General features: G+C 38.7%; 1 protein-coding gene across 7 annotated transcripts in view; it reads left to right on the top strand.

Moving 5' to 3' along the window:
- UIMC1 (ubiquitin interaction motif containing 1) overlaps nt 1-15,320 on the top strand; it is a 133,214-nt gene extending 117,894 nt beyond the window's left edge. For 5 of the 7 annotated variants that reach the window (XM_072631108.1, XM_072631111.1, XM_072631109.1 and 2 more), the window contains 5 exons: nt 7,023-7,101; nt 8,702-8,870; nt 10,122-10,185; nt 11,108-11,150; nt 12,686-15,320. In XM_072631108.1, the coding sequence (XP_072487209.1) occupies nt 7,023-7,101; nt 8,702-8,870; nt 10,122-10,185; nt 11,108-11,150; nt 12,686-12,887 (557 nt within the window). In that variant the 3' untranslated portion in view covers nt 12,888-15,320. Of the gene's footprint in view, nt 1-7,022; nt 7,110-8,701; nt 8,871-10,121; nt 10,186-11,107; nt 11,171-12,685 lie in introns of those variants that run through there. The other 2 variants (XM_072631112.1, XM_072631114.1) reach the window with 2 other exon arrangements.
- The last annotated feature ends 1,578 nt before the right edge of the window (nt 15,321-16,898 follow it).

Here is a 16,898-nt window from a genome sequence, read left to right as displayed (position 1 = left end):
TTTACAGATGAGGAATCCAACATGACAGTGAACTTAATCTGCCTCCTTAAATTTTTTCTTCTCTGGTTCTTCCAACTGGTCTTATATCTTACAGTTTTAAGTTCTTTCATCAACCTATTCACTCTCCTAGTTGTATTCCAGTTTGTCAGTTTTCTGGCTAAATACAATGTGACACCTAGAATTGGATGGGGTATTGTAGATTTGATCTGTCCAAGGCAGGGAAGATTGAAACCATTATCACTTTTTACCATTTGGATGATGTATTTTGTTAATGCACCATAAGATTGTGATAAACTTCTACCTATCCCCATGTCATTTTCCCAATCTATTCCTACTACACCACTCAACCCCAGACTTACTCCCTTTAGTGGTTTTACCTGTAAATTTGGAAGCAACTATGACACATCATCCCTAAATAGTGTAATTTAGAACATCACCATTTACTTTGCATTCCCTTTTGAAGGGCTGCAGCCACATTTAATGAAGAAAAAAATTTGAATATTGGTTATTTCAAATATTCTTCTATGCAGATAGCATCAACCAGAGAAAAGAGTATTGGATTGAGAGGCGTAGGACTTGAGTTGAAATCGCAGATTTATCACTCACAGCCTATATGATCTTGACAAGTAACTTCCCATGTCTGGGCCTCAATTTTCTCATCTGTAAAATAAAGAGATAATTTTAATTAGATCACTTTTAAGGTTTCTTCCAGCCCAAAAGCTTATTATCTTGTGATTCCACTCAGTTTGAGTAATTGCTGATGTGTGGGATGGCGAGACCGCTACTCAAATTGACTACTCAGAGGCATCTCAAAATATAAACAGAAAGTCCTTTATTCGGTTCTTGCAAGAAGGACTTCACCTTCTCTCAAACAGATTGAAGGAAGGGAAGCACCTTACAAAAGCAGATGAAAGGTTATATAGATAAAAACCACCCCCAAACTTAACCTTTAACTCTATTGGTTAATATTTTGAGCAAGCAGCCTATTCTCAGAAATTTCCTCAGATACAAAGAATTGAGAAAGAAACTGAACAAACATCTCCTTGTTTGGAAGAAGGTCCTAATTGTACGATATGATAAGGAAGTAGGTTAGGCAAAGAGTGGGGAGAGGGGTGACAGGTGGTTTCACACCTTTAAATTTCCCCATATCATCTGATTTTTGAGAAATAGCAACTCAGGTCTAGGGCCTGGTCTACTTCATATGAGTGTCTCCTGAGAAATCTTCACTTTATCCCACTCACTGATACTCCTGAAGTTGCTGTGGTTCTTTTTCTTTGTTATTCAACAATATACTTCACTTTCTGATTGCTCATCTTGGGGTTGGTAGCTCAGTGACTGCTTTGTTTACACTAAAAATAGCTCTTCTGGGTTGCTTAAGTCGCCTATTTGTCCCTGTGGTCTGATAAATATCTATACTTACAGTTACATGCTAAAACCTATACTATCTGTCTTTTAAAATTGATGTCCAGCACAAATTTGGTATTGGGTGCAAATTTGTGAAGTACCTATCTTCAAGGTCAGATTAAGTCCTTGGAACAGAACAAGAAGCTTTCTAGAGTGTCAGGTCACTGGATGAAGTTTCTGGGGAAAACTGGGCTGCTATAGTGGCTAGGCTTCCCAAAGGCAGAACTTCACAGGATTGCTTATCCCTGTAAAATATAAATGTCCTTTGAGGTGAACTGCTATCCTCCTTTGTTCATACTGCCATCTTCTTCTCCTTTTTACATCCTCCCCTTTGTTTTGTTGATGTTTTTGGTTCTCTAAGAGGACCATGACATCAGGGAGGTGATGCCATGACATGCAAGTGAATTGGATCTAAGTGAGGGAGGGCTGTGCAGAGACACCAGCCTCACTTTCATCTCCAGAGCCATGTGGGTCCAGTAACCATAAATAGATCTGGATGATTGGAGATGACTCTGGATGCAGTGAAAGATTTTGATCTTTTTTGAGCTAAGATTTTTAAGTTTGACTGAGGCAATGCCCATTCAGTGATTGAGGCTAGGTAAAAATGAGTCAGAGAGTAACCTCTTTTACCTAGTTTCCTCCAGAAATCTAGGAGGGGAAAACCCTTAGGGTTTCTGACCAAAACAGAAACAATTGTTATTTACATTCACTCTGAGCCAATCAATGGCCAAGTGAGGCTTGTTGCTCAATCAGTGAGAAGCAGAGTGGTATAGGTTTAAGAAGGCATGATCCTTAATAAAAAATGTAGCCAGTAAATCCCAAGATATCTTGTGAGGTTTCAGCAATCAAAATTTACGTTCCTTTGGGCCAAGCACCCACAGGAAAGGGTATGATACCCTATGTGGATAGAGGGAAGGGAAGGGAAAGAACGAAAAAGAAAAAAGGAACTGTGTTACCCAGCTGGCCATTTCTTGTTGGGTCCCCACTGGGGCAGCTCCTACTACTATTCACAGAAGTTGTTGTTTGTCCTTTGTTCTTGAAGAGGGCCATGATATCAGGGAGGTGATGGCATGACATGTAAGTGAATAGGATTTAAATGAGGGAGGGCTGTGTGAAGTTATCAGTCTTACTTTGTTCTCTGAAGCCATCTGAGTCCACTGACAACATATAGATCAGGACAACTTGATGAAACTCTGAAATAAGGCAACAAAAGTTCTAATACTTTGTCTCCTTGGCTCACTAAACTCAGAAATGGTTAATAACAGCATTCAGGGATCTTTTTTTTTCAGTTGCAAGCCCAGATGTCTGCCTACAAACTAATTCAGAATGCTGTTTTAGAATAGTTTAATAGTCTTTGTCAGGGATTTATATGAGTATTTATATGCTAAGACAGTGGGATTCCGGGGGAAATCCAGATGAATAGTCTAATATGCTGTACTATTGAAGTTGAAATTAATACTAAACATTAACTAGTAACCACTTGTCATTGTTTCTTATCTATTCTTCTACTATTTCTTGCATGTTTACTTGCCATATGAGTAAAGACACTCAGGTATTTATTTAGTACCTTCTATGTATTCTACATTTAAACATTATAATGGATACAAATAAGTATTAGATTTGTTCCCTTGCCTCCAAGGTCCCTGCAGTTCAGGTGAGGAGATGTAACTAATAATTGTGAATGAGAAACTAATAAGTGCTAAAATGAGAGAGTAGTTCCACAAAAGGGAGATGATAGGTTTAAAGATGGAAGGGGACCTCAAAGGCCATCTTGTAGTAAATGTTAGAGATGGGATTTCAACCCAGGTCTTCTGACTTAAGAGCTATTTTTCTACTTACCATGCTGAGAATCATATCAAATATAAGTTGGAATGGTTGGAGAAAGTTTCATATAGGAGTTATGGAACTTTCACTGGATCTTGAAGGAGGGTAGAATTTGATAGGAAGAGAGTACATCTTAGGCAAGTGGAATATGCTTATGTATCGGTGTATAAGTGTGTATGTATACATACATATATATAAAATATATATATACACACGCACACAAACATGCATATATGCATATACACTGTTTTATGTACCTAAAATATCGTGTGTATACGTGTACAGAAAAGTGTACACATCTAGGAATACAAGAGAAAAAGGTGTTCTGTCCCTTTCAAACTGAAACAAAGTTGTTAGAGACTAGAAAGGAGATTTAGCCTGGAAGCCAAGAAATTTGATCCCAGTGCTCAGAAGTATGTGACAGTTGCCAGGAGTGGAGGCTGCCTGGGAAAGAGCTCCTCTACAAGCAGGAGAAGATTGTAGGTTTGGAAGGGAAGGATATATGAGGCAGCAGGACTGACCTGAGAGTAATAATTAGCAGCAGTCACTACCATGTTTTTTCCTCTGTTTCTGTCCAGGCAGAGCAATTCAGCATGGCTGAAGGTTTGGCATTAGACACCTTAATTGGCGGTCTCCACATGCTCCAACCCTGATTGATTGTGTCTGCATTTCCTCTCTACCCCAGAGCCTGCATCATGATGTTCAGAATGGCTTCTGGAACTAGACCCTTGTTTTTATAGAATGCCACTGCATTTTTCTAGCCTCTGCTCTTTACTTGTAACGGTATCTTCTAAGGAGAATATTGATTAAATTTGGGCTTTATCAACCAGAATTTTACTGACTTACCTTAATATTTGGCATTATTCACATGATAGACTTAGTCCAATGAGCAAATACCAAGTTCTTCCAAGTCTTTCTGTAGATTGATTCCTGAATATTTCTTTAATGCTTCTGGTTGAAGACAAATTTTTGAATGCTTAGCAACTGCAGAATGTACAGGCTTAAAGGATTAATTTCAGCTGAACATTTGACATTCTTATGTTATCCTTGTGGTCAGATGGTGAAGTATGGGCCAGATGTTGGTACAGTTTGATGTATTTTTGTGCCCAAAGTATATTGATAAATGGATCCATGTCAGCCTGGGATTAAGTCTCTAGTTGTATAGACTTTATTTCTGGTCTTGCCCTGTTCAAACTTTGTATCTGTTACTTGGATGAAGACATAGAAGTCTTTCTGTAGCTACTTCACACTTTTTCTTTCTTCTTGAACCCAGATGGCAGAAGTATTGAGGAAGAGGAGTATGGAGAGGCAGACATGGACTCACTATAAATAAAAATACTTGTAAGGAATTACTGTTGTCTAAAAGTAGAATGAACTGCCTTAGAGGGTGGTGAGCCCCCATTACTAGATATTTTCACAGAGGTTAGATGAGCACTTGTCAAGAATTTTGTGAAGTGGATTTCCACTGAGAAATGTGTTTGACTAGATGACCTCTGAGTTTCTTTTTTTTTTCTGAAAATAAATAATACATGTTAATGAACATTTATTATGTGCTCACTATGCTCAACTCACTTGAGGTCTTTGTGTTTTTCTTGTCACAAGACCTTATTATTCTTTTTTGGTCATGTATGTTTTTGTCCTCTATGTCTTTTTTCACATGTAAAGCATCATTATGCTGCAACTGTTTTCACCTGTTGTGTATTTTTGTTATTCTTTGAATGACACAAGCCAGTCAGGGATAGCTAATGTTGGTTGATAAAATTAAGAGTCATTTATTTTAAGAGACTGGAATTTTGCACTCAAATGGCAAATGTAAGGTCTTCTGTTTAAAAACAACAGGTGCTTGAATGCATTATGGAAAAGACCTAGGTCAATGTGAAGTAAAACTATAGTGAAACTACTGTGAATTTAGTATGTATCAGTAGAAGCCTGGTGCCCAAGTCAAGATAATATATCTAATAGTACCCTGCACTGCTAAGATCACATCCACAATATTGTATTTGGTTCTCGGCACTACATTACAAGAAGAACACTGACTAATTGAATTCTTTCTGAAGTAGGAGTATTAGAGTGGTTAAAGATCCAGAAACTGCATCACATAAGCAGCAAATGAAGGAACTGGACATGAAAAGATTTAGAGGGCTGTCTTCAGATATCTGAAGGACTGTCAGGGGAAAAAAAGGGAATAGAATTGTTCTGTATGACTCCAGTGGGATTCAACTAGAATCAATTTGTGGAATTTGTAGGGAAGCAGTTTTCAGCTTAGTATAAAGGTTGAAGTTCCTAATACGTCTGTCCAAAAATGGAATGAGCTCCTTCATAAAGTGGTAAGTTCTCCATTACTAGATATGTCCGACCAAAGGCACCATAATTCACCCTCTCTGCCCATGTATATAATTTTGGTTTTATCTTTGATTCTTCCTTCTCATATTCAAGTTACCAAATCCTATCCATTCCACCTTCATGATAGGCATTGAACATTTGTCCTCCCCTTCCCCTTTTTTCTTATGCCATCAACCTAGTAAAGGCTTGGAATATTACTCATCTGGACTGTTGGCAGTAACCTTTTAATGTGTTTTCTTGCTTCCACTTGTTCCTCCTGTCAGTCAGTAAGTGAACGTTTATTAAACTATTCTGCTGGATACTGTGATAGATGCTGGAAATTAAAAAACATGAGCTGCCTTAGAAGGTGGTAGGCCTCATTATTTGATATTTTCACTCAAGAGTTTGGATGAGCACTTGATATAGTCATGTAACGTTGGTACAGAAATCTTCAGTGCTCCCTGTTTCCTCTCCAAGTTCAAGTTCCTTTATCTGGGCATTCAAAGTATTCTATAGTTTGAAGTGTGTCCCTCCTCTCCCCACCCTTTCAGTCTTATGTCACTTGCCACCATACTCCCTATATCCCAGCCAAACTAGATATCGCTCTTCCCTTAGCACACATTGCACTCCCCCTACTTCTCTGCCTTTGTTCATGCTGTTTCCTGTCCCTGAATGTCCTCCCACCCCTTTTTTGCCTCTTGAATTCCCACCCATCTTTTAGAATTCACCTCCAGTACCATATCCTCCATAAAATTTTCCATGACCCTTGTCCCACAACCTTCTTCCTCTTTAGTTTGTACTTCTATAATGTAGTCATAACCTAATATTTTGTGTTAAGTTTGTCTGTGTTTATATCGTATCTCTTTGCTTCTTTATTATAACAGGGACTGACAGTCTAAACTTACCGTCTTCCATAGCACCTAGCACAGATCTTTGCAAACTATAGGCAATCAATGTCTGTTGGATGAGTAAATGAACAAAAATGCTAAAATACTATCATTAACTTGCATTGCAATACCTCTGTGTCATAGAGGGAGGGGCCAGGGGAGAGGAGGAGTTACCTTTAAAGTGATTTAAGTTAACACCAATGTTTATTTTTCCTGGATAAATATGTTGCAAGTAGGTTGTTACCAAAAAAACCTTTCCTAGGGGCTAGAAGTGTCATCAGCCTGGCATCTTGAGTGGATTGGTTTGACTCTTCACACTTTTTATGTTGATGCGAGAAAGGTTACTTCATGGAATACACACCTCTCTGTGTATGGTACAGATGTTAGAAGCCACACAGAGGAAACAGTGTCTTTGCATATGGCGTTTTTCCCTAGAGGAATGGAATTTGCACAGGACCCCATATACAGAGTATTCTTAAGATTCTGTCCTGGGCATCTTGCATGGCATTCAGTGAAACACCATAGCACTGCAGGGAAAGGAGCAAAACCTCCTGCAATCTTAACAGATTTTTCTTCTTTTGGAAGTGTTGACTCGGAAAAGGAAACGGGGCAAGAGTAAAAGTAACAATGGGAGAGATATCCAGCCATCCCTAGACATTGACAAGTAAGTAGGTATGCTACATTCTTGGCAATCTTGTTTCCTATAAAATAGTTTGTACTAAATGAGTCCAGTTCTTATTTTAGCATGTCAGTCAGTGCATTAATTGGATAGCCTGAGTTTCTTTTCTTTCACTCCAAATTGCAGCAGTGTAGGTAGCCTCATTGCCCTTCCTCCAAACTCAAGGGAAAAAAACCCCAAAAAATCTGAATTAGAAAAAATAATAATAATAAATAATAATAAAAGCTGCCACCTTTAGGCTTCCATTTGCTTGCAGTTCACATTCCTATGTGAAGCCTTGTGCAACTCTCAGAAAGTGTGGGCCATTTTCCAATTTTGTAGTTGAGAGCTAGGTTGCAGAAGGTTATGCAGTGTGAAAGAGATTGGGCTAAAAGCATCATAAAGAAGAAGGGGCTGTTTGCAAATGCCCTTCCTTGGAAATAGTTGTAATACTACTAATGTTAAATTAGAGTGCTAATTAAAAGGCAAAAATATTTAGCATCAAGGTATAGATGTTAGATTGTAAATCTTAGGACCAAAAGGAACTTTTAAAGGTCATCTGGTCCATTCTTTACTTTGGGCAAAACCTAACTTACATCCTCTCCATTCATTCATTCGTTTAATAAACATTTCTTAATGGCCTGCTTTTTCAAGGCACTGTGCTGGCGATTGAGTATCTGTCCTTTTAAAAATGTGTCCATAGAAGGGAGTCTGCAAACTTTCTTAATAATATAAATTTCTCTACTGTATTTCAGTGTCTTATTATGGCTATTAAACACAAGTGACCATAAAGAAAAACTCAGGATATTATGCCCAAGAGAGGCTTCATTTGAATTTATTTGGCTCCATAGTGTTTTATAGCATTGCTCTATGTGGACCTTCCCCTTAGCTCCAGAGAAACAAGACCCTCATTCCTTTATCTTTAATGGGATGTTTTTGGTATACACTGTCTTTCTCCTTGATGCCCTGGTTAAGTTATTTTATGAACTCAGCTTTCTTCTCAGTCTCTAGCCCCAGCTGCTCTGGAAGCTGCCAGTGGTAAGACAGAAAGAAACAAATATATAGGAGATGTTAAGATTATGCAGAACTTTACATCCAAACCAGGAGTATGGGGGAACTTCTTAGTTTATGATGCAGGTTGTGAAATGAAGTAAGCACAGAGAGTTGATTTACTAATCAGAAGACCACTTCCGCCCCCTATAAAATGTCATTTTGATTTAATGTACTGCTCCTTTTTCTGTTGAGATTTTAACTCTCCTTTGAAAAAAACCATAACACTTAATTTCGGCAGAGTTTGACAGAATGTTTTATGTCTCAAGAGCAATCAGCATTGTTTGAGATAGTTAGAAGAGCTGATTTCATTACCATCCCACTGCTGCAGCAGCAGGCTACAGAGGAACAGCCAGGGAAAACTGCTAATCACTCAGTCCTTTTGATTGGCATCGGGTTAGTTTTATTGGTGATCCCGCTGAGCAAATCTGCATTGTTAGACGTGTCTTCTCTGTGGAATAACTTGGAGAAGTAAAAACACCATTTGAGACATAGCCAAGAGCTCAGAGGCACAGCAGAATACTAAAACCACTTTCCTTTTCTTCTGGTTGGATAGGAGTGAGAAATGTTACCTCTGCAAATCCCTGGTTCCTTTCAAAGAGTATCCAAGTCATGTCGACTTCTGCCTTCAGATTGCAACAGATGACCAAGGAAACAAACTGGAAAGAGACAGTGGACAGCCTTCAGATTTTAAAGGAAAAGGGGTGAGGCAGAGGAACACAAGGGTAAGTGCTGGGTTGGGTGAGATGTGATTTACTTTACCATTCATTTCTCCTGTGTACACTTCTTAGTTAAAGGCCACATTGCCTTTTTCTCTTGGAATGATCTGTATTCTTGATCTCTAGTTAGAGCTCTGAAACATGCAGAGTAGTTGGAGAACCTGAGAAGAACAGGGAGATAGCCAACTGGGGGTCCAGTCCTAGGTGCTGGTGCTTCTGATGACTCTCTAATATGACTATGTCTTGGCCAGGAATTGGGAAATGTATGCAGGCAACCTTGATTAAAGATTACATGATAGACTTTTTCCAGATTCTGGATTGTAATTGAATATGCCATCTTAGAGCAGAGAGCAAAATGTAGGCACCAATCTAGTGTGTGAGGTAAAAGAGACCCTTTAAGAAAGTTACTGAATGAAGGTGTGATGTGCAACCAATTGTATGTAAAGATCTAAAGGAGAATTTTTATTCCTTGGGACTGGTTAGTTCTTTTGGCTTCAAGGTTTACATATACTACCTGGGACTACTTAGTATCTTTACCTTCCCAGGTCCACTACAGATCTATGGTCTTTGAGATAGTCACGTGGGGCTAACAACAAATTCTTAACTCTAATCATTGATGACGAGTATCAGATGACTGCCAGTCTGAATAGAGTCTCTGTTCTTGGATAATATTGTTCTTGCCTCAGCTGTACTCTAATTGTCCATGGTTGTCTTCTTTTTTCATATCTCTCTTATTGATAAATTTTGTTTTTAACACAGCTGAAAAATATACAACAAAGACTCAAACCATAAAGTATACTTCTTAAAAATTACTAATCCAAACAGCACAGAAGTGTTTACTGGAGCATATGAAATACCGCATTTGTTTGTTAAAAGGAAAACAGTCTATATTTATTAGCTTTATCTTTAAGGTAGTACCAACTTTGTCCATGGTATTATTGCTGTGTAATAACCTGAGTTGGCATAATTGTAGGCAATTCATAGGTTGATCTTTTGAATCTATCTACTTTCTTCACCATTCATCATTTTATATTTCTTTGAATATTTCATATTTGTCATTGCTTGCAATTCATTGTTTGCCCTTATCTGTATGTTCCCATTTACTGGAAAGCAAAATATTATTTATGGAACCGTCCTACAGCTTTTTTTACCTGCAGAGAAAAGTATGATCTGAGGTAACAGGGCAATATTTTAGGAATTGAGTAGCATAGTGATTTATTCTGCAAGAAGGTTAACTGTTCCGTCTCTTCATTCCAGGAAGGGAGTAGGAATGAAGGCCGACTCCTCAGCTTGTTGGAACAATCTGAATATAAGTCTGGAGGTGAGCATAGAACCACTTTCACTAAGAAGGCCAAAGTGTTTTCTTACCAAGATTTATAAAGAAGCCCTGACCATTCTTTGGAGTTTATTTAAATGACAGTTTAGCTCAGCCATTTGTTGGTGTTGTTGTTGTTGTATTTTGAGGCAGTTGGGGTTGACTTACTTAACATTACACATTTAGTAAATGTCTGAGGCTGGATTTAAACTCAGGTCCTCTTGACTCCAGTATCTACTGCAGCACCTAGCTGCCCCTTGCTCAGCCATTTAAACCCTTTAAGATGACTCCAGATTAGTGTAGTGTAAAGAGGACTAGGTTCAGAATTTTTAAGTATGAATTCTAATTGTGTCGCTTATTCAGTTTCTTCTTTTGTGAAATGATGGTTTGGACTTGATCTTTGAGCTCTGTTGCTGCTTTGAATTCTGTATTAGCCTAAGGAAGGCAGCTCTATCTCCTTTTACCACTATTTCATTTCCAGCTCTTTAGTAGGTTCAGCAAAACCTTATAAACTTGGGTAAGTGCCTTTCTGAAATGTATGGGAAGGATATGTATGCTCTGTTTCACAGAAACTTGTGGAGAAAATTTGGCATTCAAATATTTTTGATTGATTCTCCTAAAACCTTGTGCTCAGTTTATATATACTACAGTTAGACATTAGATCAAAGCTCTAACCTAATCTTCTTAGGAAGTTTTCTACTACTCATATAGGAGATACAGGTGAGCAAGGAACTTTTGATCAAATATCAATATTTACTGAATCACTTCTGTGGGTGAATCACTGAATTCACCTCTCTTTGTTCCCATCTGCATATCCAAAGTCAGAGTACTATTGGAGAAGTATATAGTAGAGTTTTGATGCTGAATTATTTGATCTGAAGCAAAGTGTGATGAAAAAACAAGTGTTTTCTTTCCTCTCTTATCACAGATACTGATATGAAGACAGAATCATCAGAAGGAGAAGCTGTCAGGTGAATTCAGGACTGCTTTGGTATTTTGAGAACCTGGGAAATACCTGGTTGCACTTTTTATATGATATGACATCTGTCTTATTATGCAAATTGGTAATAAGGAAAGCACCACACAGCTGAATATTTCTCTGTGGCCAAAGTGTGGTAGATTTCATAATCCATTCAAAAGAAGTATTACATCAAGGTGGTCAAGGCTGAAATGTAGCCTTAGACTTCTGGCTTGGGAATTTTGGGTGAAAATGAGATGTAGCTCTGAGAGTGAGAGCTTCATATAGCGGACCCCTTACGGTAACATTTATTGAACAAACATTTATTATGTAAACTGATTGTGCAGAGCACTGTGCTATATACTGGGACAGATATAAAGCTTAGAGAAGATACATTGATGCATCCTCTCATGGAGCTTACATTCTAGGAAGAGAATGAGAGAGAAACGTGTAATTGTAATGTACAGTGTTAGATGATACCTACATTAGAGAATTGCAAGCAAAGTGCTCTGAAAGGTCATTGACTAGGGGAGGTGAAAACTTTATGGAAGTGGCATTTGACTTATCTTTTAAAGGATAGGGAGAAATTAATTAAGTGAAGAAGAGGGAAGTGAGGACATTTCAGGCAGAGAGAACAGTATGAACCATAGGTTCCCAAAATGGGCAATACCACCTCCTGGGGGGCGCTGGAATGATCCAGAGGGGTGGTAGTAGCCTCAGGTGCCATTAGGGGGCATTGAATAAAAATAAGGGGGAAAGAAGAGAAGAAAATTTTGAAAAACTTCATGTGTGTTTCATCTGTTGTGTAACAGAGTTAAAGTTGTAGTGATTAAGTTATTTTCCAAATAAACACACAAAATGCAAGTTATAACTCATCAGTGGTCAAGTCTGCTGACACATCTTCACAAGCAAGTGTTGGCAGGCAAGTATGTTGCACATTGTTGAAAAGTCCAGCATGCATAGGCGAGAATATGTGCATGTAATGACTTGTTTACAATATGAAGCAATATAGTTACATGATGCAGTAGGTGGGCAGGTACCAGATGCTATTTTGCTGTGCCACTAACACCTGTCTTTGGAACCTTTTTCTTTAGAAAATGGGGGGAATTCAGTTAATTTGTTAATATGTGGATTGGCATTTAGAACTGCTGTGTTCTAGACCATGACAGCTTGGGCTTCCCTACCTTTTCCTGAATCTCTGAATAGTCATTACAGAAAGGGAAAACAGGCAGCAATTCCACATCCATAAGTAGATAATAGAGGGAGGAAGCATTTAAAAAATAATCCTGTTTTCATGCCCTGAAGATGTCCAATACTTGCTTCTGAAGAGAATTTTAGGAAACCCTTTGTGTGAAGTTATTTTACAAGTTAACTTGAGTTTTCCAGTCTTATAAGCATGTATCATAAGTAAGCCTCAGGGATAGCACAGAAAAAAGGATTTCTAAAAGTTGGTTGTCCCATAAAATTGGGACAGAGATCAGTTGAAAAAATGTGCTGGTGATTCTTTGGACCCCTTTGAACTTTTATTCATTTTTCCCTTCTCTTCAGGTATCTTCCCTCAGAGATGGAGAAGGCAGATTGTAGCAGAGGAGACCAGAGCTCCTTTACCTTGAATGACTCTCCCATCAAGTCTTTTGTTTCTATTTCCGAAGCTAAGGATTGCCTGGTAGACTTTAAGAAGCAACTTTCCATTCGACCAGGCAGTCGAAAACGGACCAAAGCGAGCAGAGGAAAGAGGAGAAAATCTTGAGCTTCGTACAGTGCAAGGTTGACAGATCCCCAGAAGAAATATATGACTGGACTTCTTTCGGCAGGCCCTCCGCTTATTCTTTCTTTACTTGTTGGTTAGGGTCAGGTCATACCATTGTCATTACCAGCACAACTACGCAATCTTTAAAGAAAATTTTCTATGATCTGTATAAGGAAACAATGTATAGAATTTTTTTTAATTGCTTGTTTGAAATTGCTTATAGTTTAAAGAAAATTTAAATATATTTATGTATGTTTATATGAAACTGAAGCAATAAGGTTTTCCTTTCTTGCCTTTGTTTTTGGTTCCCAATGTCAGACATACTAGTTTTGGAGATAAGGTATTACAGATCATGTATTTCAGAATTAAATGCATCATTGACTTTGGACGTGTCACCAATATTCTTCTTGATCTTAGGTCAGGTAGTGTGCATTGTACGTTTCCAAGCAGTTTTCGTGGTCGCTGCCTTGGACTTTTCAGCTCTGTTTCTCTCCTGAGCTTCATTCCAAGAATCTCCATCTGTCTGCAACATTCTTTCATCTACCTGATGATTCCTGGCTTCATTCTATAGTCCACACACCAGACAAAATTCTAAGTAGCCAATAGACTCCTGTTAGACATAGCCATTTCCCCTTCACAGCATAGCCAGTGGGAATGTCAGGTATAACCTCTTGGTTAGAATTTAGCTCGGCTCTGCTTAATGGCAGAGTTAACAGAGGCAGCAGAGAGCATTTCTGATTTCATGGTGAGTTGCACCATTGGGTGTTTCCAGTGTAGAGTAGAGATATGGCTCAAACTTTATCCAGTATCCTAGGAGGATTTAGGTTTCTAAAGATGATAAAACATAATGCAATAGGAAAAGAAGATGTGCAAAGTATATGAGAGAGAAGAAGCTGGGCATAATGGAGAGAGTATTCACTGAACTTGGAATCAGGGCACCTGGTTTTGAATCCTGCCTCTGCTTAATACCTAGAGGACCTTGGGAAAGTTATTAACTTTAGGCCTCACTTTCCTTACCTTTAACATGAGGACTACATGATCTTTAGGTTTCCTTCCAGCACTAAATTATATGATTCTTCTGTAAGATTCTTTGTGGCAATAAAATCCCATGATCCAATTGATAAAAAGTACTGACAAAGAGCTAGGTTTGGTCAAAGCCTTTGACAGCTGGCTGAGTTAGGGACCTTTGATTAGGGAAGCCTCAACTAGAAGTTTCCTCTGACTTCTACTTTTGAAAGTCTAAAGTTTTAGACCTCTGAAGGCTAAAATTTTTGTTTTTTGAGTACTGGAGAGTAATGTTTGTTGGTTCTTGGAGGGATTTGGTCTAGCTTTCCAAAGGCTTCTGGGATAAAGGCACAATTCAGGTGTAAGTTCTGGCTGAAACAACCCCATGCTGTTTCTTTTAGGGTATGAGGTGCTGCTATGTAGTTTTTACTCTTTTTAAAGAGGATAGGAGATAAGGAAACAAGAGCCTGGTCCTTTTTTCGGTGAAAGAAGGCAAGACTATGTTTGCAGTCACTCTTGCTCCTTCCAAAGTGCTCCCTCCCATCCCCTAGGGAGGAGCAGGCTGACGTTGGCACTACTTGCTGGTGGTAGCATGACTTGTGCCAAGCAGTCATTCTGTACTCATGAGCGGGACACCCCTGTACTTTTCTTCAGTGCTGAGAAAAATGTTGCATTTTGATTGTGATATTGATTCTTTACCTGTTTTCCTTCTAATGAAAAGCAGTTTATCAGTTATGCACCATCAGTTCGACCCATGCTAGGTTTCTTTCTCATTAAATGGCAATTTATGAGGTAGATCTCCATAAACAGGATATAGTGTGTATCTCTTTGTCTAAAGATTAAGGAAGCAAAGAACCAGGTCCTGGAATATGAATTACTTTTCCTTAAGGTTGATCAGTCACCGTGTAGGTTTTGGTCAATTGAAGGAGAGAGATTAGGAAAATAGGAACTCTAAAGTCCCAGTTATCTCATGAATTCACTAGCAGGAAGTCAGGGTTTGTTTGTTTTTTTTTTTTTATTTGGAGTGGGGCGAGGCTTCTTAATATTTTTTTAGAGGTAGAGAGTAACTGAAATCTTTCTCTCCTTTACCAACACTGAGCCTCAGCTTCAGACTTACTCTGGAATCTTCCCCCAGCACCCAGGGGCCTTCTTAGCCTGAAACATCTCATTGGTAAGTTCCTCCTGGGGCCTCTGTTTTGGGGATGATCCCAAGCTGCCAATCTTCATTTCTTTCCTTGGCTGTGCTTCTGACTTTCCAGACTTAAAATTCCTCCGCCTTTCCAGTTTTCTTTTGTGTGTTGTCTTCTCCCATTAGAGTGTGAGCTCCCTGAGGGCAAGGACTATTTTTTTGCTTATTTATTTGTATCCCCAGAGCTTAGCCAAGAGCCTAACACATAATGAATGCTTAATAAATTACTGTTTCCTTGCCTTGTTTTGCGTTACCAGTAAAGAAATCAAACTGCCCCTCTGGGTTTTTCCTGCCTTAGGGAACACAGGAGGTTTCTGTTTGCTTGGAGATGGGGGAACTACCAATGGAAATGACTACTTTACAACTTGGTTAACGTTATAAGTACTAAAAGCTTTTTTTAGTTGTACTACCACAGACAGTCTAGAATGTTAGACCTAGAAGGGATCTTTGAAGAGTATGCTTGAACCTGAAGAACCTTAGAACATCAGTTGTCAGAGCTAAAAGGTCCAATATACTACACTTGTGTGATAAAAATAGCTAACACTTATATAGCACTTACTGTGCACCAGATAGTAGGCCAAGCACTTTACAGTTATCTCATTTGATCCTCACACATGGAGGTCAGTGCTGTTATGATACAAATTTTACAGATGAGGAAATTGAAGCAAGATCACACACCTAGTGTCTGAGACCAGATTCAAACTCAGGGCTTCCTGACTCAATGCCCAGTGCGCTATCCACTCTGCCACTTAGCTGTCTATGTAAAACTGTAGGGCTACAAAATATTTTCCTATTTATAGCAATCCTGAAGTAGATAGTGCAAAAATTATACTCATTTTGTAAATGAGGAGACTGGAACTTAGAAAACTTAAGTGATTTTCCTAAGATTACATAACTAGTATCAGAAGAAGTTCCCAGGGAATGAAGCCAAGATGTATCTTCCCATAACAACCTATTATTTGTGGCTTTCTTTCCTTCAACCCTGTGAAGTAGTTAGGGTAAGGATGAAAAGATAGGATCTTGGTCCATGGAAAGTAGTAGACACCTTTTAGAAGAAACAGTAAGATTATCAGTAAAGTGATCTGACCAAAGTTGCTGTTTGTGGCAACTGGGACTTGAACATAGGTCTGTTGTGTCCTGTGTTTTCCCACAGTTACGTGCTTTATTCCTCTGGTTCCTAGATTTGAATTACTTCCTCTGAGCTCTTGGAGCAATTTGAGGACAGTGTGTTCCACCAGGTGGAGAAATAGGGAACTGGTAGAGAGAACCTTGTCTCCAGGTTTCATTGTCCTTTTGTAGTACCAGGAGCATTGGATTTGGGACCAGAGGATCAAGATTCCGATCTTGCCTCTTCACTGTTTGATCTTGGACAACTGCTCTGAGCCTCAGAACAAGAACTATAGATATGAATTTCTGAGATCCTTCCTAGCTCCAAATCTGTGATCTCACTATTCATTGAACAAAGAATTTTTTGGAGTTGGACTGACTAACCACACTTAGCAGAAAGACACTACTTATAAAGTTGCCTCCTTGTTTTTAAAGCCTTACACCATCTGGTTGGATTCAGTTTTACCTACAAGGCAGCTCCAGAGCTAGAAGAGTCCGAAATCATTGAAGATGTGATGATAGTACTATCACATTTGGCCCCAGACTTGAAAACATTAGCTCTTAGTGTCTTCCTTCTTTATACTTTAATCTTCTTTAACAGCTGGAGTCAGAAACTAAGAGCAAAGTTTGAACTATATCAGGATTTGTTTTTATTGGTCACTGAGCTTTGATAATGGGAATGATCTACTGACACCTTGTTTTGTTGTCCT

Source organism: Notamacropus eugenii, chromosome 1 (assembly GCF_028372415.1).
Source record: "Notamacropus eugenii isolate mMacEug1 chromosome 1, mMacEug1.pri_v2, whole genome shotgun sequence".
Lineage (NCBI taxonomy): Eukaryota > Metazoa > Chordata > Mammalia > Diprotodontia > Macropodidae > Notamacropus > Notamacropus eugenii.
The sequence above is the reverse complement of the archived record's forward strand: the minus strand, read 5'-3'. Positions and strand labels throughout refer to the sequence as shown.